The sequence below is a fragment of the Eurosta solidaginis genome, chromosome 3 (assembly GCF_040869045.1).
Source record: "Eurosta solidaginis isolate ZX-2024a chromosome 3, ASM4086904v1, whole genome shotgun sequence".
NCBI classification, from domain to species: domain Eukaryota; kingdom Metazoa; phylum Arthropoda; class Insecta; order Diptera; family Tephritidae; genus Eurosta; species Eurosta solidaginis.
The window spans coordinates 20273099-20293027 of record NC_090321.1 but is presented as its reverse complement, the minus strand read 5'-3'; the positions used below and the strand labels follow the sequence as shown (position 1 = coordinate 20293027).

The window sequence follows — 19929 nt, the reverse complement described above, 5'->3', positions numbered from 1 at the left end:
CCCACAATTCCATTATGCTTGGGGCCATCCGTAAAGCTTTGGCTTAGAATAAAGAATTCGTTCCGTTCGCATCTCTTTGGGATGTGATACTTTTAAAGTACATAACAAAGATTGAGTTTAAGTCTATTTGAATTAGATATATACGTACATCTTCTTTATTTATTAGAGTTACAGTGTAGCCTCGATAAAGCGAACAAGCAAATATACACCAAAAAAGCTTTTTCTTAATCCTAAAGATAATACCGTTGGAAAACCTCAAACTGAACCCATACCATTCAAAGAGAAAACAATTTTGTACTTTACCTGTTCTAAATATGTTTTTGTTTTCTTTCTTGAAATATCTTTTTGGAATTTTATTAGCAAAATTGTAGTTCTTATCTTCATTTTCAACAGCAATTACGTGCACTTTCATTTCAGCGTCGATAATATGAATCTCATCTATGCCATTTCTTGTCTCAAAGCATTTGAGCTTTTTACAATTTTGTTGCCCTTGCTCGTGCCAAGGTTGTTGTTCCACCTTAGAACTTGGACGTAAGCAGGACACAAGGAATTTTATCTTTAAGCACATTATCTATATCGCGGATTAAGTTAGGAAATTTTAGGTTATAGGCGCAACTGCATAATTCTTTGAAATATTTTGAAAAGCTAACAATAACATTCTTGACTTTGTGGTTTTTTTTTTAAATTTTGCTTTGTCAAACAGGTCTGTGCGAATTAAGCGAACGCGTACAACTAACGAAATTGAGCGCAACCAAAGTGCAAAACAGCCGCTTGTACTAAAGCTAGTATTTGCATTTTGGATTTTGATATTGAAACTTTGCAAAATACACAATAAACAAGTAAGGAAGGCTAAGTTCGGGTGTAACCGAACATTACATACTCAGTTGAGAGCTGTGGAGACAAAGTAAGGGAAAATCACCATGTTGTAAAAAGAACCTAGGGTAACCCTGGAATGTGTTTGTATGACAAGTGTATCAAATGGAAGGTATTAAAGAGTATTTTAAGAAGAAGTGGGCCATAGATCTATAGATGGACGCCATTTAGGGATATCGCCATAAAGGTGGACCAGGCCTGACTCTAGAATTTGTTTGTACGATATGGGTATCAAATGAAATGTGTTAATGATAATTTTAAAAGGGAGTGGGCCTAAGTTCTATAGGTGGACGCCTTTTCGAGATATCGCCATAAAGGTGGACCAGGTGTGACTCTAGAATTTATTTTGTACGATATGGGTATCAAATGAAAGGTATTAATGAGTATTTTAAAAGAGCGTGGGCCTAAGTTCTATAGATGGACACCGTTTCGAGATATCGCCATAAAGATGGATCAGGGGTGACTCTAGAATGTGTTTGTACAATATGGGTATCAAATGAAAGGTGTTAATGAGTATTTTAAAACGGAGTGGGCCTTAGTTCTATAGGTGGACGCTTTTTCGGAATATCGTTATAAAAGTGGACCAGGGGTGACTCTAGAATGCGTTTGTACAATATGGGTATCAAATGAAAGGTGTTAATGAGTATTTTAAAAGGGCGTGCGCCTTAGTTCTATAGGTGGACGCGTTTTCGAAATCTCGTCATAAAGGTGGACCAGAGGGGACTCTAGAATTTGTTTGTACGATATGGGTATCAAATTAAAGGTATTAATGAGGGTTTTAAAAGGGAGTGGCCCTTAGTTTTATATGTGAAGGCGTTTTCGAGATATCGACCAAAATGTGGACCAGGGTGATCCAGAACATCATCTGTCGGGTACCGCTAATTTATTTATTTTTGATTTCGCCCTGCAAAACTTTTTCATTTTCTTCTACTTAATATGGTAGTTGTCACACCCATTTTACCAAGTTTTTTTCTAAAGTTATATTTTGCGTCAATAGACCAATACAATTACCATGTTTCATCCCTTTTTTCGTATTTGGTATATAATTATGGCATTTTTTTCATTTTTCGTAATTTTCGATATTGAAAAAGTGGGCGTGGTCATAGTCGGATTTCGGCCATTTTTTACACCAATACAAAGTGAGTTCAGATAAGTACGTCAACTGAGTTTAGTGAAGATATATCGATTTTTGCTCAAGTTATCGTGTTAACGGCAGAGCGGAAGGACAGACGGTCGACTGTGCATAAAAACTGGGCGTGGCTTCAACCGATTTCACCCTTTTTCACAGAAAACAGTTATCGTCCTAGAGTCTAAGCCTCTACCAAATTTCACAAGGATTGGTAAATTTTTGTTCGACTTATGGCATTAAAAGTATCGTAGACAAATTAAATGAAAAAGGGCGGAGCCACGCCCATTTTGAAATTTTCCTTTATTTTTGTATTTTGTTGCACCATATCATTACTGGAGTTGAATGTTGACATAATTTACTTATATACTGTAAAGATATTAATTTTTCTTTTAAAATTTGAATTAAAAAAAAAAAATTTAAAAAGTGGGCGTGGTCGTTCTCCGATTTTGCTAATTTTTATTAAACGGGCATATAGTAATAAGTGTAACGTTCCTGCCAAATTTCATCATGATATCTTCAACGAATGCCAAATTACAGCTTGCAAAACTTCTAAATTACCTTCTTTTAAAAATGGGCGGTGCCACGCCCATTGTCCAAAATTTTACTAGTTTTCCATTCTGCGTCATAAGTTCAACTCACCTACCAAATTTCATCGCTTTATCCGTATTTGATAAGGAATTATCGCACTTTTTCGATTTTTCGAAATTTTCGATATCGAAAAAGTGGGCGTGCTTATTGTCCGATATCTTTCATTTTAAATAGCGATCTGAGATGAGTGCCCAGGAACCTACATACCAAATTTCATCAAGATACCTCAAAATTTACTCAAGTTATCGTGTTAACGGGCAGACGGACGGACGGACGGACGGACGGACATGGCTCAATCGAATTTTTTTTCGATACTGATGATTTTGATATATGGAAGTCTATATCTATCTCGATTACTTTATACCTGTACAACCAACCGTTATCCAATCAAAGTTAATATACTCTGTGAGCTCTGCTCAACTGAGTATAAAAAGAAAAAAAAAAATACTATAAATGCAATCAATAAATGAACAAAACATTCATTAAACCACAACATATTTGTGTTCGTGAACTGGTTCGTGGTCCAATAAATGTTGCATGCGTGCAATGTATGCAAAATTTTGTTTTTCGTTGTGTTTATAGGTTGTATGTATGTATAAGAATAAGTGAAACAATGTAAAAACTGAGGAGTTAGTAGTAGGTTCTCGCTGACGACAGGTATATTTTTTATTTAATTCGGATAAATTTGATTTATTTACAGACTTTCTTAAGTTTTAATATACCTTTATAAGCATTTTTTTTACAAACTTTTTTTATATTTTCGTATTACATATTTTTTATAAGAATTCAACTTATGCTGTGAATGTTTTCAGGGAAAAATCTTCTGAGTAGGGTTCCTTAAAATATTCGAATAATTCGACTATTTTATTTTGGATTTTTGTACTTTTGTTAATAGAATTTCACTATTCGAATAGTTGATTTGCTTAGATTATTCGAATAAATGCAACCCAGCGAGTATTCGATCGAAAATATTACTTACTTACGCCATGCATGTAACTACCACATATGTTTTCTCTGTTAATTTGATCGATTACTGGGTATTGAATGGAAATGAAATGGCATCACCCAGTAAAATTTTTGAACTTACCGATACCCGTAAATAAAACATAAGTAAACATACAAAAATTCATGGAAAGTCAATATTTTAGTAAGAATGTCAAAAAATGGTCAAAAATAGATATTTTTACAGTTTTTGGGAAATTATTTCAGGTTATCTAAAATATCATAGAAAAAAAAGAGAGAAATTTTCCAACGTGCTATATGTGATCTATCTACGATGAAAAATGCGCTCGAAATCGACCCAGATGTGATGACTGTCAATCAGCTCTCATGAGCAATTTCAACACCGATTTCTCAAGAAAGTTGTATGAAACTCCCAAAGTGTATCATAAACAATTTTATCTGTCTTGGATCCAGGAATACATGATCAAAGCATCTAAATGCAATTTTCGATCACTCTGTATATAGCACACTGGATTAAATTTAAATCTTCCTTACAAATCGCAAATATGCAGATGATATTCACGAATATATATTGTTACGGATTTCAGGAAAATTCTTGCTTATTTTGCAGCTAATGTTGTCGTCCGAATCTCTGAACTATCGTATAAATAACTCAAATATTCAGTATAACAAAATAACCCTTATTTAAACTACTTTGGTAGTAATACTTTATAATTAAATTACTCGCGTACTTCACTGATAGCGTGTTAAAATCAAACTGATTGATTATTCCTCAGCATGCGCTGCTTTTATACCAGCTGTTGTCTCGTTCGCCTATTTCTCCTAGGGTCTAAACTTTTCACTAACAGCTTTCTCGAACAGTTTCTAATTTATTTCTCATTTCTGTACTCATATTCACGTTTGCCTTCTTGTTATATGCTTGTATATGTGTGAGAAATAAGTTCTTCACTTATAGCTAGTTTACAGTATTTTTTAATAATTTCGGAGATATTATAGAGTTTTTTGCGGATTTTTCGGTATTATAATGATTTTTCTTCCTCTGCATTATATTTGATTTTTATTTCGATATTACCTCAAACAATTTTGAAATTATTTCGAAAGTTTACTTCTGCCAATTCTGAAATGAATATACCAGCCACAATCGCAGGCTCTCAGCGAATTTTTTCCATAGTTGGAATAATTACTTTATTACGAAATGAGTTTTTATAAATTTTTTTATATATAAAATATTTTTTTTCTAACTTTCATATTATAAGTGTTTCTTCAATTTATATCATTCTGGACAATAAAAAAAATTTGTTTTTTTTTCAGACGTATAACTACCTCTATCACAAAGTCCCGACAAGGCAATTTCTCTACAGAGCAAAATCTCGACAACTTTCCAAAAAGCTTCAGAAAGCCTCGCTTAGTAAACATCTGCGTAAAATATCTGCGGTATTTTACGATTCCTTAAGATAAAATGATGAACATATGGCAAAAAATTCTCAATCAAGTAGATGTGAACTTGAAAAAGTATCAGTACTCATTTTAACAATGCCTTGTACATACATAAGTGCATATAAAAGTATTATATAGGAATGATTTCCTTGTATGTAGATTACCTCAGTTGATTGGCAAGAAAATTAAAGCAATTTGTAGTTAATAAAAGCATACAAATAATAATATCATGTGTATGGGATATAAGAAGATAAAAGGTGAACAAGAGCAATTTAAACATCTGTAGAAATTCAATTTATTCTTTTAAATAATAACAGAAAAAAGATTATTTTTCTTCGAATGTATGTTAACAGTTCAACAAATTTAGTCAATTAACGGATGTGTGCGTGCTAGTGATGTGAAACTTGAAGAAAATGAAATTACCGAAATCGTCATAAAACAGTTAACGCTCTCTAAATAAAAATATCAAATATTTTATAAGTTGCATACTCTAACTTAACTAATATTCCGTTATCTTAAGTTCTGTTATGTTGTGCTGAGTTATGTTATGTTTTGGTATGTTATGTTACGATATTGTGACGAATATTAACATCACTAAGTGATACTAGCATCCCTAAGTCAATACTAAGCAGCCACTCGTATGTACGTAAACAAATCAATCATCATTTACACATGTACATACAAGTCAACAGAGAGATACTCACCATCAACCGAAGTAGTACTCACATATACACACGCATATGGCTACAAACTACAAATATACATGTATATGGCTGGTAACCAAGCATGAAGTTCACGAAATTACTAGACCTTAGGAGAAATGGGTGAACGAGGAAACCGAGTGTATAAAAGCAGCGCAAGCTGAGGCATGAAAAATCAGTTTTGATTTAAGCACGCTATTGGTTGTGAAGTTAAGTGGTATTGTGAAGTACTCTCAAAGTAGTCTAATAAAAACAATTTTGCATTATTGAATATTGTAGTTATTTATTAAACAGTTTAGCGACTCGAACATTAGCAGAAGGTTTGGAATAAGCGAAATTTCCCAAAATTCGTTACAATATGTTATTATTTTATATGATGTGTTTTGATATGTTATGGTATGAAATGTTATGATAATATCATATCTTATGTTTTGTTATCTTATGTTCTACGTTTTTCTAAGTTTTGTTCTGTTAGTTAAGTCATGTTTTGTTATGTAATGTTATATTATGTTATGTTATGTTTAAATATATCCCCCCAGCGGCCTAGGGGGCTTAGAATATACCCGCGGCAGGTATGTCTGTCGTAAAAGGCGACGGTCATACCAAATCGTTCCCGAGATGGGTGGGCTAGTACTTTAATGGTGCTTGTTACCGGAACGTACCGGATCTGCATCCGGAAAAGGGCAATCAACATCGATAACAATCCCTAAGGCCATAGGAGAGTATCCTTATTGCTACAACAACAACAGAATGTTTAAACATAAAGTGTTTTGTTGCGTTATGTTATAATAAGTTATCTTATCTTAGGTTACGCGATATTATGCTATGTGATTTTATGTTATGTTATATAATTTTATTTATTTATTTATTTATTTAAAGTCGACACAAACACAAAGCGGTCGACTAATTATTGTTGTAATAGGACAGATATGCATGTAATGTTATGTTATTTCTTATATTTTATGTTTACATAATTTGTCAGTTTTTTTTATACTCGGCGTGCTTTGCACACATATTATATTAACTTTGATTGGATAGCGGTTGGTTGTACAGGTATAAAGGAAGCGAGATAGATATAGACTTCCATATGTCAAACTCATCAGTGTGGAAAAAAAATTTGATTGAGCCATGTCCGTCCGTCCGTCCGTCTGCCCGTTAACACGATAACTTGAGGAAATATTCAGATATCTTCACCAAATTTGGTGCACGAGCTTATCCGGACCCAGAATAGATTGGTATTGTAAATAACACACCTAGAATGTTGAAATTTTACGTGTGGATTGATATTGAGACTCTTTATAAAAATTTGAAAAACTTGTTTAAAATTGGCGTGGCACCGCCCACTTGTGATAAAATCAATTTTACAAATATCATAAATCAAAAATCGTTAAACCTATCGTAACAAACTTCGGCAGAGCGATTGTCTTTACTATAAGGAATGTTTTGAAGAAAAATTCACGAAATCGGTTAAGGACCACGCTAACTTTTATATAAAAGATTTTGAAAAGGATCGTGGACAAATAAAATAAGCTATATCTTTGCAAAAAAGGGCTTTATATCAATGATATTTCATTTCCCAAGTGGATTTATAACAATAAATAGGAAAAACTTAAAACTTAAAAAAATGGGTATGCCCATTTTATGACTAAACAATTTTATGTGTTTCGGGAGCCATAACTCGAAGAAAAATTAACGGGTCGTAATAAAATTGGGTACACAGATTTTTCCTATAGCAGGTAATATTTCTAGAAGGAATGGACGAGATCGGTTAAAGACCACGCCCACTTTTATATAAAATATTTATAAAAGGGTTGTAGACGAAAATATCTTACCTTTGTATCAATAGGATTTTACTTTTTAAATTGAATTATAACATTAAATTGTATCCTAACAAAATTGCGTACACGAATTTTCCCTATAGTAGAAAATATTTCTAGTAAAAATGGACGGGATCGGTTAAAGACCACGGCAACTTAGATATAAAACAAGTTCAAAAGGTTATTAGACTATAATAATAAGCTATAACTTAGCAAAAAGTAGTTTTGAATCAATGATATCTCAACTATCAAGTTTTATTGTAAGAGGAAATGGGGAGACATTTTTTTTAAACGGGCGGTGCCACGTGTTATGTAGAAAATTAATTTATCTCAAATGAAATGTGCAATTGAAGCTCACGCTGAGTATATAATGTTCGGTTACACCTGAACTTAGACACCTTTACTTGTTTATTTTGATATGTTAAGCTATGTATGTAAGTCACGTCATGTCATGCTTTGCTATTTTTCTTATATTATGCTTAAATTAATGCTATCTTATGCTAAATATGTTTAGCATATTATGCCGTACCATTTTATGTTATTTATTTCATGCTTTTTAATGGTATGTTGCATTAAGTTCTTTTATACTTCCTCTATACAAAGCCGCTTTCGTCTTGATCAGAAAAAAAAAGAAACTGGGAAATTTTGCAATTGATTTTGGAGTAACTTCCCTTGGAATTAGAGTCTGTGAATTTATAACGTAATTCAGGACCCGATTAAAATACAATATGATGGAATTCGATAACTTTTTGACAATATATCGACAAATTTTCTAACAAAACGATAATTTTTTTCAAAAGATATCGATAGCTTTTCGAGAAATAATAAACAATTATATTAATAAACCGAAAAAGTGTTTTTAAAAAATCGATAATTTTTCAATAGCAATTCGACAGCTTTATGTTAACCAATCAGTATTACGCTGGAAACAAATTGATAACACACAATGAGAAATTGATAAGTTTTCGATAAATCATCGATAATTTTGCAAGTGTAAATCGATAACTTTTCGATAATTAGTCGATAGCTCGTCGACTAAAACTGATCACGCAACTGTAAAATTTTTTTATTTCTAGCATATTTACAACATTTCGATAACAAATCTATGATAACAAATCGATGTCTGTGCTTCATCGATAGCACACTTATAGCAAAACGATGACTTCTTTAATCGCCTATGCAGCCTATCTATTCCGATATCTCCTTTACTGCGAAGTTTCTAGTCTAGTTGGACTAAGAACAATTCTTCAGCTAAGTTCGGTAATTGGACGGAAATTTTTTATACCATAGGTCCTGGTTTTTTTATGGGGTTATTCAGTTTGGTCGTTAAACAAACTTCTGTCCGTATTATTGACTCATTCAGTCTATATGAGGTCCTCACGACCGGCCAATTCAACCTAACCTATTCAATGTTAAGTTATTTCAAGTCAGATTTTTTTAAACTATCGGAGTAAGATTTATATAAAGAAAACGAATGAAATTCTCAGCACTTTAGCTACACAAAATCGGTCATCCAAATTTTACATCACTAACCCATTGCGTTAAATTGTGTTGTGTCGACTTGTTTCCATTTAAAATGTTTGCATTGAATAAGTGGAAATTGCAAGCAAGCAAAATAATAATCTTCACTTTCGTACGTGATCTGAGTTTATGAATTACATGCATAGATACATAAATGTTCTTTAAATTGTAGAGAAACTAAACATCAAGAAGATGAAGCCATGAACTAAATTTGTTTTTTGCAAAATTATGCAGAAAAAATGTTCAAAATTTTAAGCTTTCTAAAAATGAACAAAAATTATGCTTCTAGTCATTTTTGTACGCATAAAATATAATTGCAAATATCCGTTACATATTATGAACAAAAAGCAACAACATGTCTTCAGAGAAATCAACTAGCAAAATATCACCAAACCGTAGCCAATTGATGATCAATAGAAGCACTTATGTTTACTTTAGCCAAATTTTCATATCATTTTATTTTAAGCATACATTGAGTACAAATTAAGTTCAAAATTTCACCCCTTCTCAGTTGTCATTTCAAAATACGCTATCTTATACAATTTTTAAGGAAGCCCATACCGGAACTTGTTTCAAAAATTTATTCAAAAACTTCTTTTCCGAGAGCTGTATTGAAAATTGCCCTTTCTCGGTTGACGAACGGTCTATATCAGGGTTTCGAAATATCTTAGCTCAGCATAAACATATTCTAAGCTGATATATGACGTTTATGAAACAATTTTAAGAAAGGGATGTCAACGGGATTCTGAGCTAGGCTGATAAGTGGACTCAATTCCGTTTGATATGATCTTTTTAAGTTTATGTACTTTTTTATATTTTTGAAAATTTCTTACCATTTCTTGTTGTACTGTTAGCGATTGAGCTTGGTGTTGTTGTTGTTGTCGTTGCAGTGACTGATGTTGTGGTTGTTGCGATACTTGATGTTGACGTCACAGTATTTGATGTGTATTTCTTTTCGTCATCCAAAATAACAACAGGTACAGCGGTGACCAACTGATAATTGGGCAAATGACCTATAGAAGAAATAAAGGGATGAGTTTCATATTAAATTTCAAATAAGTTTTCAAACTGTATAGCTGAATTTGTGATTGAGTAGTATACGATTTTGAAAGTCGGTCTAATTTTTTACATAAATAAATGTAAGGTTGCAATTACCTTCGAAGAAATTTTAGACCGAGCTTCTCTTCCAATTTACGTATTGCCCCTTTTAATTTTTCCTACAAATTTGCGGAATGGGACCTATATGTTTTATGCCGACTTCGAACGGCATCTGCAAGGCAGATGAGTTTTCGCTGAAAAGCTTTTCACGGCGGAAATACACTCGGCTTAGAAAAACTTTCGAAAATTTTGCTGTTGCTTTGCCCGGGGCGTGAACCTGGGATCTTCGGTGTGGAAGGCGTATCACGATACCACCACACCACGGCGACCCCCGAACTATTTTTTACTTGAACGAAAAAAACACTTCGGAGATGTCATAATGTCGCGAGAAAGAGCAAATTTTTATGCTGAAATATTACGAGTCAAATGAGAGCAAGCTAACCGTCTTGATAAGCCCACTACTGAGCTTAGAGTTTGAATTGGTGCTATTTAGCCCGATTGACGTCTAAACTCACTCACCTTGACGATAGCGTATTGCATTATATTCACTACATATTCAGTGGCAAGAAGCACCGCTGCAGTGATCGGTTGGGCTGAAGTGGCGTATAACCTAGACCAGAATCAAACATTCAAGTCCAACTTTGACCCATCTGTAAATACGTTCACTAACTCGAACCAGTTCCGTCACCAGCGCCTCCCATTCAATAGCATATGCAGCAGTTTAGGCGAGGAGTATTCCAAGAAAAGAGTACCACACTACCTGTGCGAAAGGTTTGAAACTCTGGGCAGCTAAATACTATCGGAACTTAAGGAAATCTCAAAGGCTCCGTAAATGATATCAACAGGTTGATGGACCTAATCAAATGGTTCTTACTTTCTTTTCAGTAACCTTACACTAGACAACAACACCACTTGTGCGCTGGTCTGTATAACTGGACAGAATAGCAATCAATCCCTCCGAAGTGGCCACATTTGCGGGGAAAAAATAGATTAGCTTTGAAGCAGAAGACACCCCTTAATCTTTTCGGGGATATATGGTACCAAGATATTATTTTTACTATCAATCAGAATAGCATACATTTGCGTGAGAGATCCTCTACATTAGCTTATCCGTTTACATTGACGCATATGGCAATTATAGAAAACCCTCTTCCGTATGCTCAGATAAATCACGTTGTTCAAGAAACGACAACAGAGTAATTGGTCTGAAGGCAGGAATGAAAAGCAATACATTGAGCCAATGTTCGCTTTACCAGGGTTAGTAAGTTTACTATTGTGGAGAATTTTAGCATCACGGTGTTGCTAGTAAATAAAGGCACAATAACAATAAAGCAAGCTGCCACTCTTATGTACATGAACACATCAATTTAATCATCATTTACATACATACATGGAAGGCGACGGAAAGTACATGCAGACACATAACCTGCAGCTCGAAGTGAAGAGATATCTCACACACACATACACACACATGTAGTCATCAGCCGAAGTTCTAACTCATACATACACACGCATATAACTAAAGTCACCAAGAAGAAGATACAACAATTCTAGAAGGTGAAACGTCTAAACCTTTGGAGAAATATGCGGACGAGGCAACAGAGAGTATAAAAGCAGCGCAAGCTGAGGAATAACTAATCAGTTTGATTTTAACACGCTATTAGTTGCGAAGTGAAGTATAATTGTGAAGTATAATTGTACTAATCTCAAAGTAGGCTGATAAAGACCATTTTGCAATACAAAATATTGGAGTTATTTATTCGACAGTTCAACGATCGAACGTTAGCAGAAGGTTTCAAATAAGCTGAATTTCCAAAAATTCTTTGCACTATTATACTGCGAGGAAAGCAGCCACCTCAACTGCTGCAAGTACAGCCATGGGGCTGACTTATAAAGCTATCATCTGGCATAAACACCGTTAAAATATCACGCTTGCCATATTATATTCATTTAGAATTCACTTACCATTTGACGTCATCAGCGACATAGTTGATCCGCTACAACTTTTCATAGGCGTTCCACCAGCACTAATGCTAATACCACCAACGCCTCCCCCACCTTTATCAGCATTTGGCGTCAACGAAACATTGTGACAGCTCGCATTTCTGCTCTTGTCATAAATACAACTACTCGAGGATGAGTTGTTGCGTTGCTGACCCAAAGACTGCTGTTCAAGTTTTTGGTAATAATGTTGTGCTGCGGCAATGTTGTTGCTACTACCACCATAGTTCACAAACAGCGTGTTGCTTTTACATTTAGTGCTGCTGCTGCCACCAGTGCAACCATTTTGATATAATTGCGTAGCGCTGTAATGTTGTGGTTGCTGTTGTTGTTGTTGATGATGAACTAGTCTCTGCAAGGCCGCATCATTTAATGAAGCTACCGAAAGTGCCGAAGGCGTTTGACGACCACTACTGTTTAAACTATTGTATGTATGTGTGTATGCGCCACTAGCAGCTGGTGAATGAGTTTGTGTTGAAGCACCACTACTAATGACACTCGACGTACCGATGTTGATGGGGGTGCGTGATTGTGGTGTATGGCTTGCACTCAAATTGGTGCAACTAAGAATCATGACGGGTGAATCATGCAAATCTGGTAAGGACGATGAAATGGATGAACTGCCGGCAATAGGCTTGCTGAATTTTACTGTACATGTTGTTGTTGCTGTTGATGTGGATGTTGTCGATTGTGTTGTGCTGCTGATGTTATTATGCTGTTGGTATGTTGGAGTGATTGTTGTGTGATTGGTGCTTGCAAATGTGTCGATGGACTTGCGGGTCTTGAAAAGGCGCATAATTTACGAATAGCATTAAGATATCCAGGCGAGTGGAGCAATCAACAAGAAGTTTAAGTGATTTTCTTGGTGCACTGAAAAAGAAAGAAACACATTTTTATTATTTTAATTTGCTTAAATAAAAAAAATTATAAGATAAATCAGAAAGGGTAAATCAGAAAATTGAGATAAGGTGCACAAAAAACTGTTTAAAAACCACTATTTAGTAGGATCTTACTCCGGGTCTATGCTCCAATGTGCAAAACTACTTACCGAGTATAAGAGTGTAACGGACGTGGGCAGACATTTGCTGGGCATGAATCCGGTATGCTCCGGTACCAGCACCTCCTGGTACTATACCAACGGCCTTGGGAAAGTTTTGTGGTCTGCCTGTGATGAGTTAACATGGGATATTAGATCAGGTCCTTCTGCGGCTATAAAATTGTATGCAATATATCACCAAGCGATCTTTTTAACAGGAAAACGTCATTAGGCTTCGGAAGTTGGGCCTCTAGAGAGATCGTACATACGGGGAGGTTTTTTTCTGGTCAATTTTAGTGTCTCCATATCGAGTCTATTTGAGGTCCTTATGGACCGGCCAGTTCAATCTTACCTAGTGTCTCCTATACCACAACAAAAGCCGACTAAATTTTCGATATAACGATATAATCCTCTTTCCTACAAGGAAACTACTCAGTCCTAAAACTGGTTTTGAAAAGAAGGTCTTTGCAAATAATTTTGTCCATGTACATTTCTGGCAAATTCCGGACTTGGTAAAGATGTTTCTATCCGAGATTTTCGCTATACAGGGTCATGTTTAGCACTTCTGGATACAAATAGTACCAGGAGTAGGGTAGACATGATCTCCTATAGAGAGGCGGCTCTTTTGGCTCTATGGTCAGCATAGAAAATGCGCTGTGAATCTAGCGTGTCGACAAAGCCTTCGATCCGGATGCCATGACATCGTAACATACATCGCAACGAGAAGTCCGATGACTAAGAAGTCCTTGCTCCTCCGATGAATATCGATATTGATGTAGCAAGGATAGCAAACTGGGAGAAGGAACGAAATTTGACACAGAACCTGCGTTAGTATGAAGAAACTTCGCTCATTCGATCTCTACACTGCAACAGACTCAAACTTTACTTACAAGGACCTATGCAGGCCATAGCCCTACGCAGGCCGTACGGCCATAACACTATATCGTCATATAATTTGGGCGAACAGACTGCACGGCAGAGCTTACGATTTCTTATCGGACACAAGCGAGAAATTTGAGACCCGTATCGAGAAATACTCTTTATACAATTTCGTCGTTGTAGTGACAGTATTAATACACTCGTCATTCAGTTAAGTTGCTGCTTTGGCATGATTTTATGAATTTGGTTGGTTTTTAATTGTGGTGTTGTGGGAATTTTCGCTTGTGCTCCAGAATATAAGAAGCTCGCGAGATTTATGCGTATTTCGAAATTTGGAAATCTCGCGAGAAGCCAAGACTCGCGAGAAATCTCTTCTAGAATAAGTTCTAGAAATCCTAAGCTGTACTACATAGTATCATGCCTGAGCATCGAAAGAGATCTTGGACCAACAATAGATTCGGAAAGTTGGCGGAAATGAGAGTACACAACATGTACGTGTATACTGATGGCTCCAAATTAACGGAAGAGGTCGGATGTGTTGCTTACTGCGTCGTTTATTTCAGGCAGAAAAGGTAGCCGTGAAGAAAGGAGCAGACATTTTGAAGGAAGCGTGCTTAAGCTGCTTAAGTCGCGTTAATTGATAGTCAAGCGGTCAATAAAGCTATAATCTCACTCCCTGCGCTCGCGGCAGGCTGCAGCTAGTAGGGGAGGCAGAGTTGCCAGATCTCGATGCAGCAATTAAGTTAGGTCCTAGAAAAATCATTGTATTTACCAAGTAATTTCATAAAATAAGTCATGATACTTATATTGGGGTTTTAGGCTGCCCCAGATCACTTAACGTGATGGCTGAACAGTTTACTCTGGCGGATCAGCTTGCAATAAAGGGTCCCTCCCTTTCACTTTAGCCATCCAGAGGTTGGGCATGCCACTCTCCACCTGCAAGCTCAAGATAAAGGAGGCCCTACTGATGAAAGCGGGAGCTAGGCATGATGAATCCTACACGGAAAAACTCGCATGGCCGCAATGGAATGAGAAGAGATCGCATGGTCGATGAGCTTCTCACCCTCCGTAAGAGGAATATTTCCTTAGTTGTGGGTCTTCTCACTGGTCACGTCTGTATTGGACCGCATGCAGAAAGGACTGGTGCTCCATTTAAAGATTATTGTAGAAACTGAGCGAAGAAGAGCCTGAAACTCATAGGCATCTACTTTGCGAATGTCCAGCGCTCGGTACAAGAAAGCAACGTTTCATGAGTAAGATTTGTCTCGTAGATCTGACTGGAGATTAGGAGAGTAGGAACAAATCCGTATGGTTTCACAATGTGCATATAAAGGTCTAGGTGCGCCGCTCCTTTGCGGACGGCAGCCACTTGAACCAAACCTAACCTAACTTATATTGGGGTTTTCCGTTTGGTCATCAAACGAATTCTGGTAACTCTATAGACACATTCGGTCTATATAAGGTCTTTATTGTGGGACCAGTTCAATATAACCTAATATTTAACTGCATATCTATTGTTATTTATAAACTAAACAGTCCAAAAATTCCACGTATCATTCATGAGAACAGTTTATTCAAATCTATCAATTTATTTCATATTCCCAGCACGCAAGAAATACTCTCACCTTTTGCATAGAACAAATGCAAAACAAACTACACTTGAAAATTAAATTCTCATGAGAAAAAATGTTGTTAAGGTATTTAAGCCAACAACATAAGCGCTAAGTCATTGAACGACCTCAAACTGCATACCCTTTACCGCTGCCACGTTACCTTGCCTTCATGCCTACTACTTCACCTTCACTGTACGCGCTTTGTTCAAAGCAACATTTTTAAATTTTTTTGTGTTCAACATTAATAGGTCGACGATTGCATTGCACCGCAATTCTGGAGGGATGGTATTGGTCAGTTCGCCACACAAACCACATTCGATCGTGCAGCTCACAAACAACCCATCATTCCACACAATTGTGGTAAGAATTTTGCGCTGCAGTGCTTTTTTTCTTGCTTTAATTTTCATTCTTTGAATATACAATGTGGTATTTTGTTGTTTTGTTTTACTTGTTGCATGCCTCAAGCGCCACAAAATAACTAGCACGTGCAATAGTTTTTCTATGACGCCAACAAGGCTTTGACTTGCGCGTTGCCGGCAGTTGCTTGGAATGCAATGTTGGTTCGGCGCTGAGCGCGACCGCAGGGCAAATAAGCGTGCAACATATGCCACAAATTATATGAGTTCTTTTATGATTCGTTTGCAACACCACAACCACCACCGCCGCCACTTCAAGATTTCGCACTGCATAGAATTTTAGCACTAATCCGGACTTCATTTTAGCGCTATAAAGCTTTTTTATTACACTGAAAAAAAAGGCTGGTAAAATCAACCGAAATACGGGTCAATTCAAGCGAAATTTCTGTAAATTTTTATCTATAGAAACAAGATGTAGAATCAACTGCGCACAAATCGTTGATTCGTAATTTACCCTTTTAGTAGTTAGTAGTCAAATGAACAAAAAAAAGTTGTTGCGACAGCTTTGTATGAAAGTACCTATGTTGCCATATAAATAAATAAATGTAAAGCGCTATAACCTTCGAAGAGATTTTAGGCCGAACTTCTTTCTGGCTGGACGCTACATACTTGTTTTATGCCGACTCCGAACGGCATCTGCAAGGCATATGAGCTTTCACTGAGAGCATTTCATGGCAGCAATACACTCAGTGTGCTTGCCGAACACTGCCGAGGGGCGACTCCGCTTAGAAAATTTTTCTTCTAATTGAAAAAGCTTCTTTCTAAAATTCTGAAGTTGCTTTTCCCGGGGTGTGAACCCAGGGTCTTCGGTGTGGTAGGTGGAGCACGCTACCATCACACCACGGCGGCCGCCATATAAATACGTAAATATGTAAATACATAAATGCTACATATACATACACATGAATATAGAAATGAAAATAGTAGTCACAAAACTGATTCTCAATTCTTTCAATTGCAGCTCAGCTCAGTCTCAATTTCTTCTCTCGGATGTAGTTGCCACACTTGATTGTTTCGAACAAAGCTTGTATAAATGTTTGACGTAACATTTTAAAAAGAGAACTTGTAAGTTATAGAAAAGTAAAGAATCAAATCGCAGGAAGGTAATCCACCACTGGAGTAACTTTACATGTAATTCAGCTAGTTTAATTTTGGTAACGCTTTAAGTTGAAACGATTCCAAAACAAATCAAATTTTTATTTTGTCGGAAACATCAACATTAAAAAAGGATGTCTTTTTATTATCTTATTACATTCGTTCGCGTGAGTGAAAATTCATAAAAACTTGAACAAAATGTTACTAACTTTGGAAAAATTCCCTTCGTTCAAGCAAAACTTTTGCAACAAGAGGGCGCAATTTTGCATTTCGCTTGGAGGAGAAGTTGCAAAATTGTACCCGATAAATAGGTGTCCCGGTATCTCATAATTTTTTGCACAGTAAATTTAAAAAAGGGTTTATTCGTTTTGTATTGATAACTGAACAACTAGTTTTTTGTTGTTTTCCCATTTTGTGCGTTTTTCCGATTTGATGGTTTTCTTATTTTGGTGTTTTTTTTTAACAAGTGGCACCATCCTCATAAGTACAAAGTAGAGAGCGCAGTGAGCGTAAAATTCTGTTTGAAATGTGCTCATGTATTGACAGTTGATCGCAGTTGAAATGACCTGTAAGATCAGTTGTGTTAACAGAAAAATCAGTTAGATTGATTAGGAATCTGTCAATTTTACAAAATTGTGTTAAATAAAGAGCGACAATTTATTTTCTGTTGAAATGACTAAATTAATTTGTTCGCTTTACAAAGAACTCGGTCGAATTAACCATAATTCGATCAATTTCACCGAATCTCCGTTAAGTCAAGAACAAAAGAACCGATTTGTTGATTTTACTAGCACCATTTCTTTCAGTGTATTTTTTATTTTTTTTAGTTCCAATTTTGAATGTAAATAAAAACATGAAGCAACACAAATCATTATGAATTTATTTCATGCTGCGCTGCTGTTACATACTCGTGCTTACGTATGTATATTTGTTTGCATGTATGTATGCTTGTATACATGTATGAGGTGATTTTTCACACCTATTTGCGGCTGCTGCCATTCCCTTTCTGTTTTTGCTGTTTACGCTATTTTTTATTTCCTTTTTTCGGTCATATTGGTTATGTGTCGTATTTTTTTTATTGCTGCGCTAAACTGGCAAGTCCGCATTCTTTCAAAGGTTGCCAACTTCAAAGTGATTTGCCCGTGAGCATAGGTGTATGTATTTGTTATGGCGGTCTATGCCTGGTAGCTGCCTAGTAGGAATTTTAGAGTATAAGAAAGACCAGAGTTTGCTATATATTACCGATTGGAGAATAAAATTATTTTCTTGGATACATCGAAAAGTGTATATTTCTATTATTGCGAAATCGAAATCCTTGGGGAATGCAATATCTATAGAAAAACCGCTACGGTGAGCTCATATTGAAGCTTCTAGACTGGAATATATGCTCAGTTTGGCTATGAGAGTGATAATGGTCAGGTAAGTGAGTAGAGCGAGCGAAACCCGAAGCTATCATCGTAGCTTGAGCATTATCTGGGTTTTAATTTTATTTTGAAACTCCTCTAACAATCAGCATCGAGGCATCCTTATGAACGCAACTTTAAATGTGGTGCGTTTTTCCATTGTCGCAAGTAAGTAAAATTTATAATGCAGAAACTGTTTCCACTTAAAAGCTGTTCTCTGGATGTTAAAGGAAATGTTCCCAGAACTGGTAGTAACATTTAATTCGGTTTTCCCCTACTGTATATTTCAAATATTTGACTCTGAGAAACGGTTCGACTGGTTTATCGGGATGCCAGTTTTTCATCTCTTTGTATACGAGACTGATGGTCTTATTATGCGTACATGGTTAAAACTACTGAGCTCTTGTTTGTGGGAACTATTCTTGCTTGCGAAGATTTACCTTATATCCCTGGCAGGTGGGACCTCATTAATAAGTTGCCTCGTAAGATACCCAGGTTTCTGGTAGTTTAACAGAAACTGTTTGTCCAGCATAAGACTTCCTTCGTCTTTGTTATGATGTTATTCTGGCATCATAAGAATATGCCCCGTGCCAGTTCTGAGCGCAATAATTGAGCAGGCCTACAGTGCAAAATGTTTTTTTTAAGCTCGGCGGAAATATCGGAGATGCGTAGCATAGAAGTAGCTGGTAAGTTGCTTGTTATAGTTGCTGTAGCGATAACGATACCCCCCAAGGCCTTGGGGAGTATTATCGATATTGATGGTCCTTTGCCGTATACAGGTACGTTGCTGTAACAAGCACCATATATATCTCTACAACGGTTTTCTATGACCACATGAAACCTTCTAGGCCATACCGCCCTCCCACCCCTATATACATCAGAAGTTCGGTCTCGCCAGAGCCTTGGCTGTTAATGAAACAGGATTGGCCACGGGTAGGTGAGGTTGACAATTGGGTTGGAGAAGCTATATAGTGCACTGGCAATCCCGTGAATTAATTTGAGATTTTAGTTGCCTCTTACGACATACATACCCCGCGTATATTCCAAGTCCCTTAACCCGCTGGGGTTGTTCAGTTGCTTTATAAGTAGTATTTCTAAGTATAAGTATTTCTTTGCCTTTTGTCTCAAGTACAGCCAGCGAGTACAATGACTTTACCTACCATACTAAATTGTAGCTATTCTCAGATTAAAACCAAAGCTCATACATCACTATTTTGTCTTGAAATTTGGGGCTAAGACATCGGAAAAACTGTTCTTAGTATATGAAAATATATTTCTGTTATAAATTTTAAGATTTCAATATTAGAAAAATTTATTAAGTATTAATGAAGTAAGTAAAAAACTGTTCTAATGCTAAAC

The 19929-nt window shown here is 36.0% G+C and overlaps 1 protein-coding gene across 3 annotated transcripts in view; it reads right to left on the bottom strand.

The window, feature by feature from the left end:
* a (arc) overlaps positions 1 to 19929 on the bottom strand; it is a 232804-nt gene that overhangs the window by 25132 nt on the left and 187743 nt on the right. For 2 of the 3 annotated variants that reach the window (XM_067771209.1, XM_067771206.1), the window contains 2 exons: positions 12093 to 12998; positions 9863 to 10042 (listed from right to left, as the gene is read on the bottom strand). In XM_067771209.1, the coding sequence (XP_067627310.1) occupies positions 9863 to 10042; positions 12093 to 12924 (1012 nt within the window). In that variant the 5' untranslated portion in view covers positions 12925 to 12998. Of the gene's footprint in view, positions 1 to 303; positions 709 to 9862; positions 10043 to 12092; positions 12999 to 19929 lie in introns of those variants that run through there. The other variant, XM_067771210.1, reaches the window with a different exon arrangement.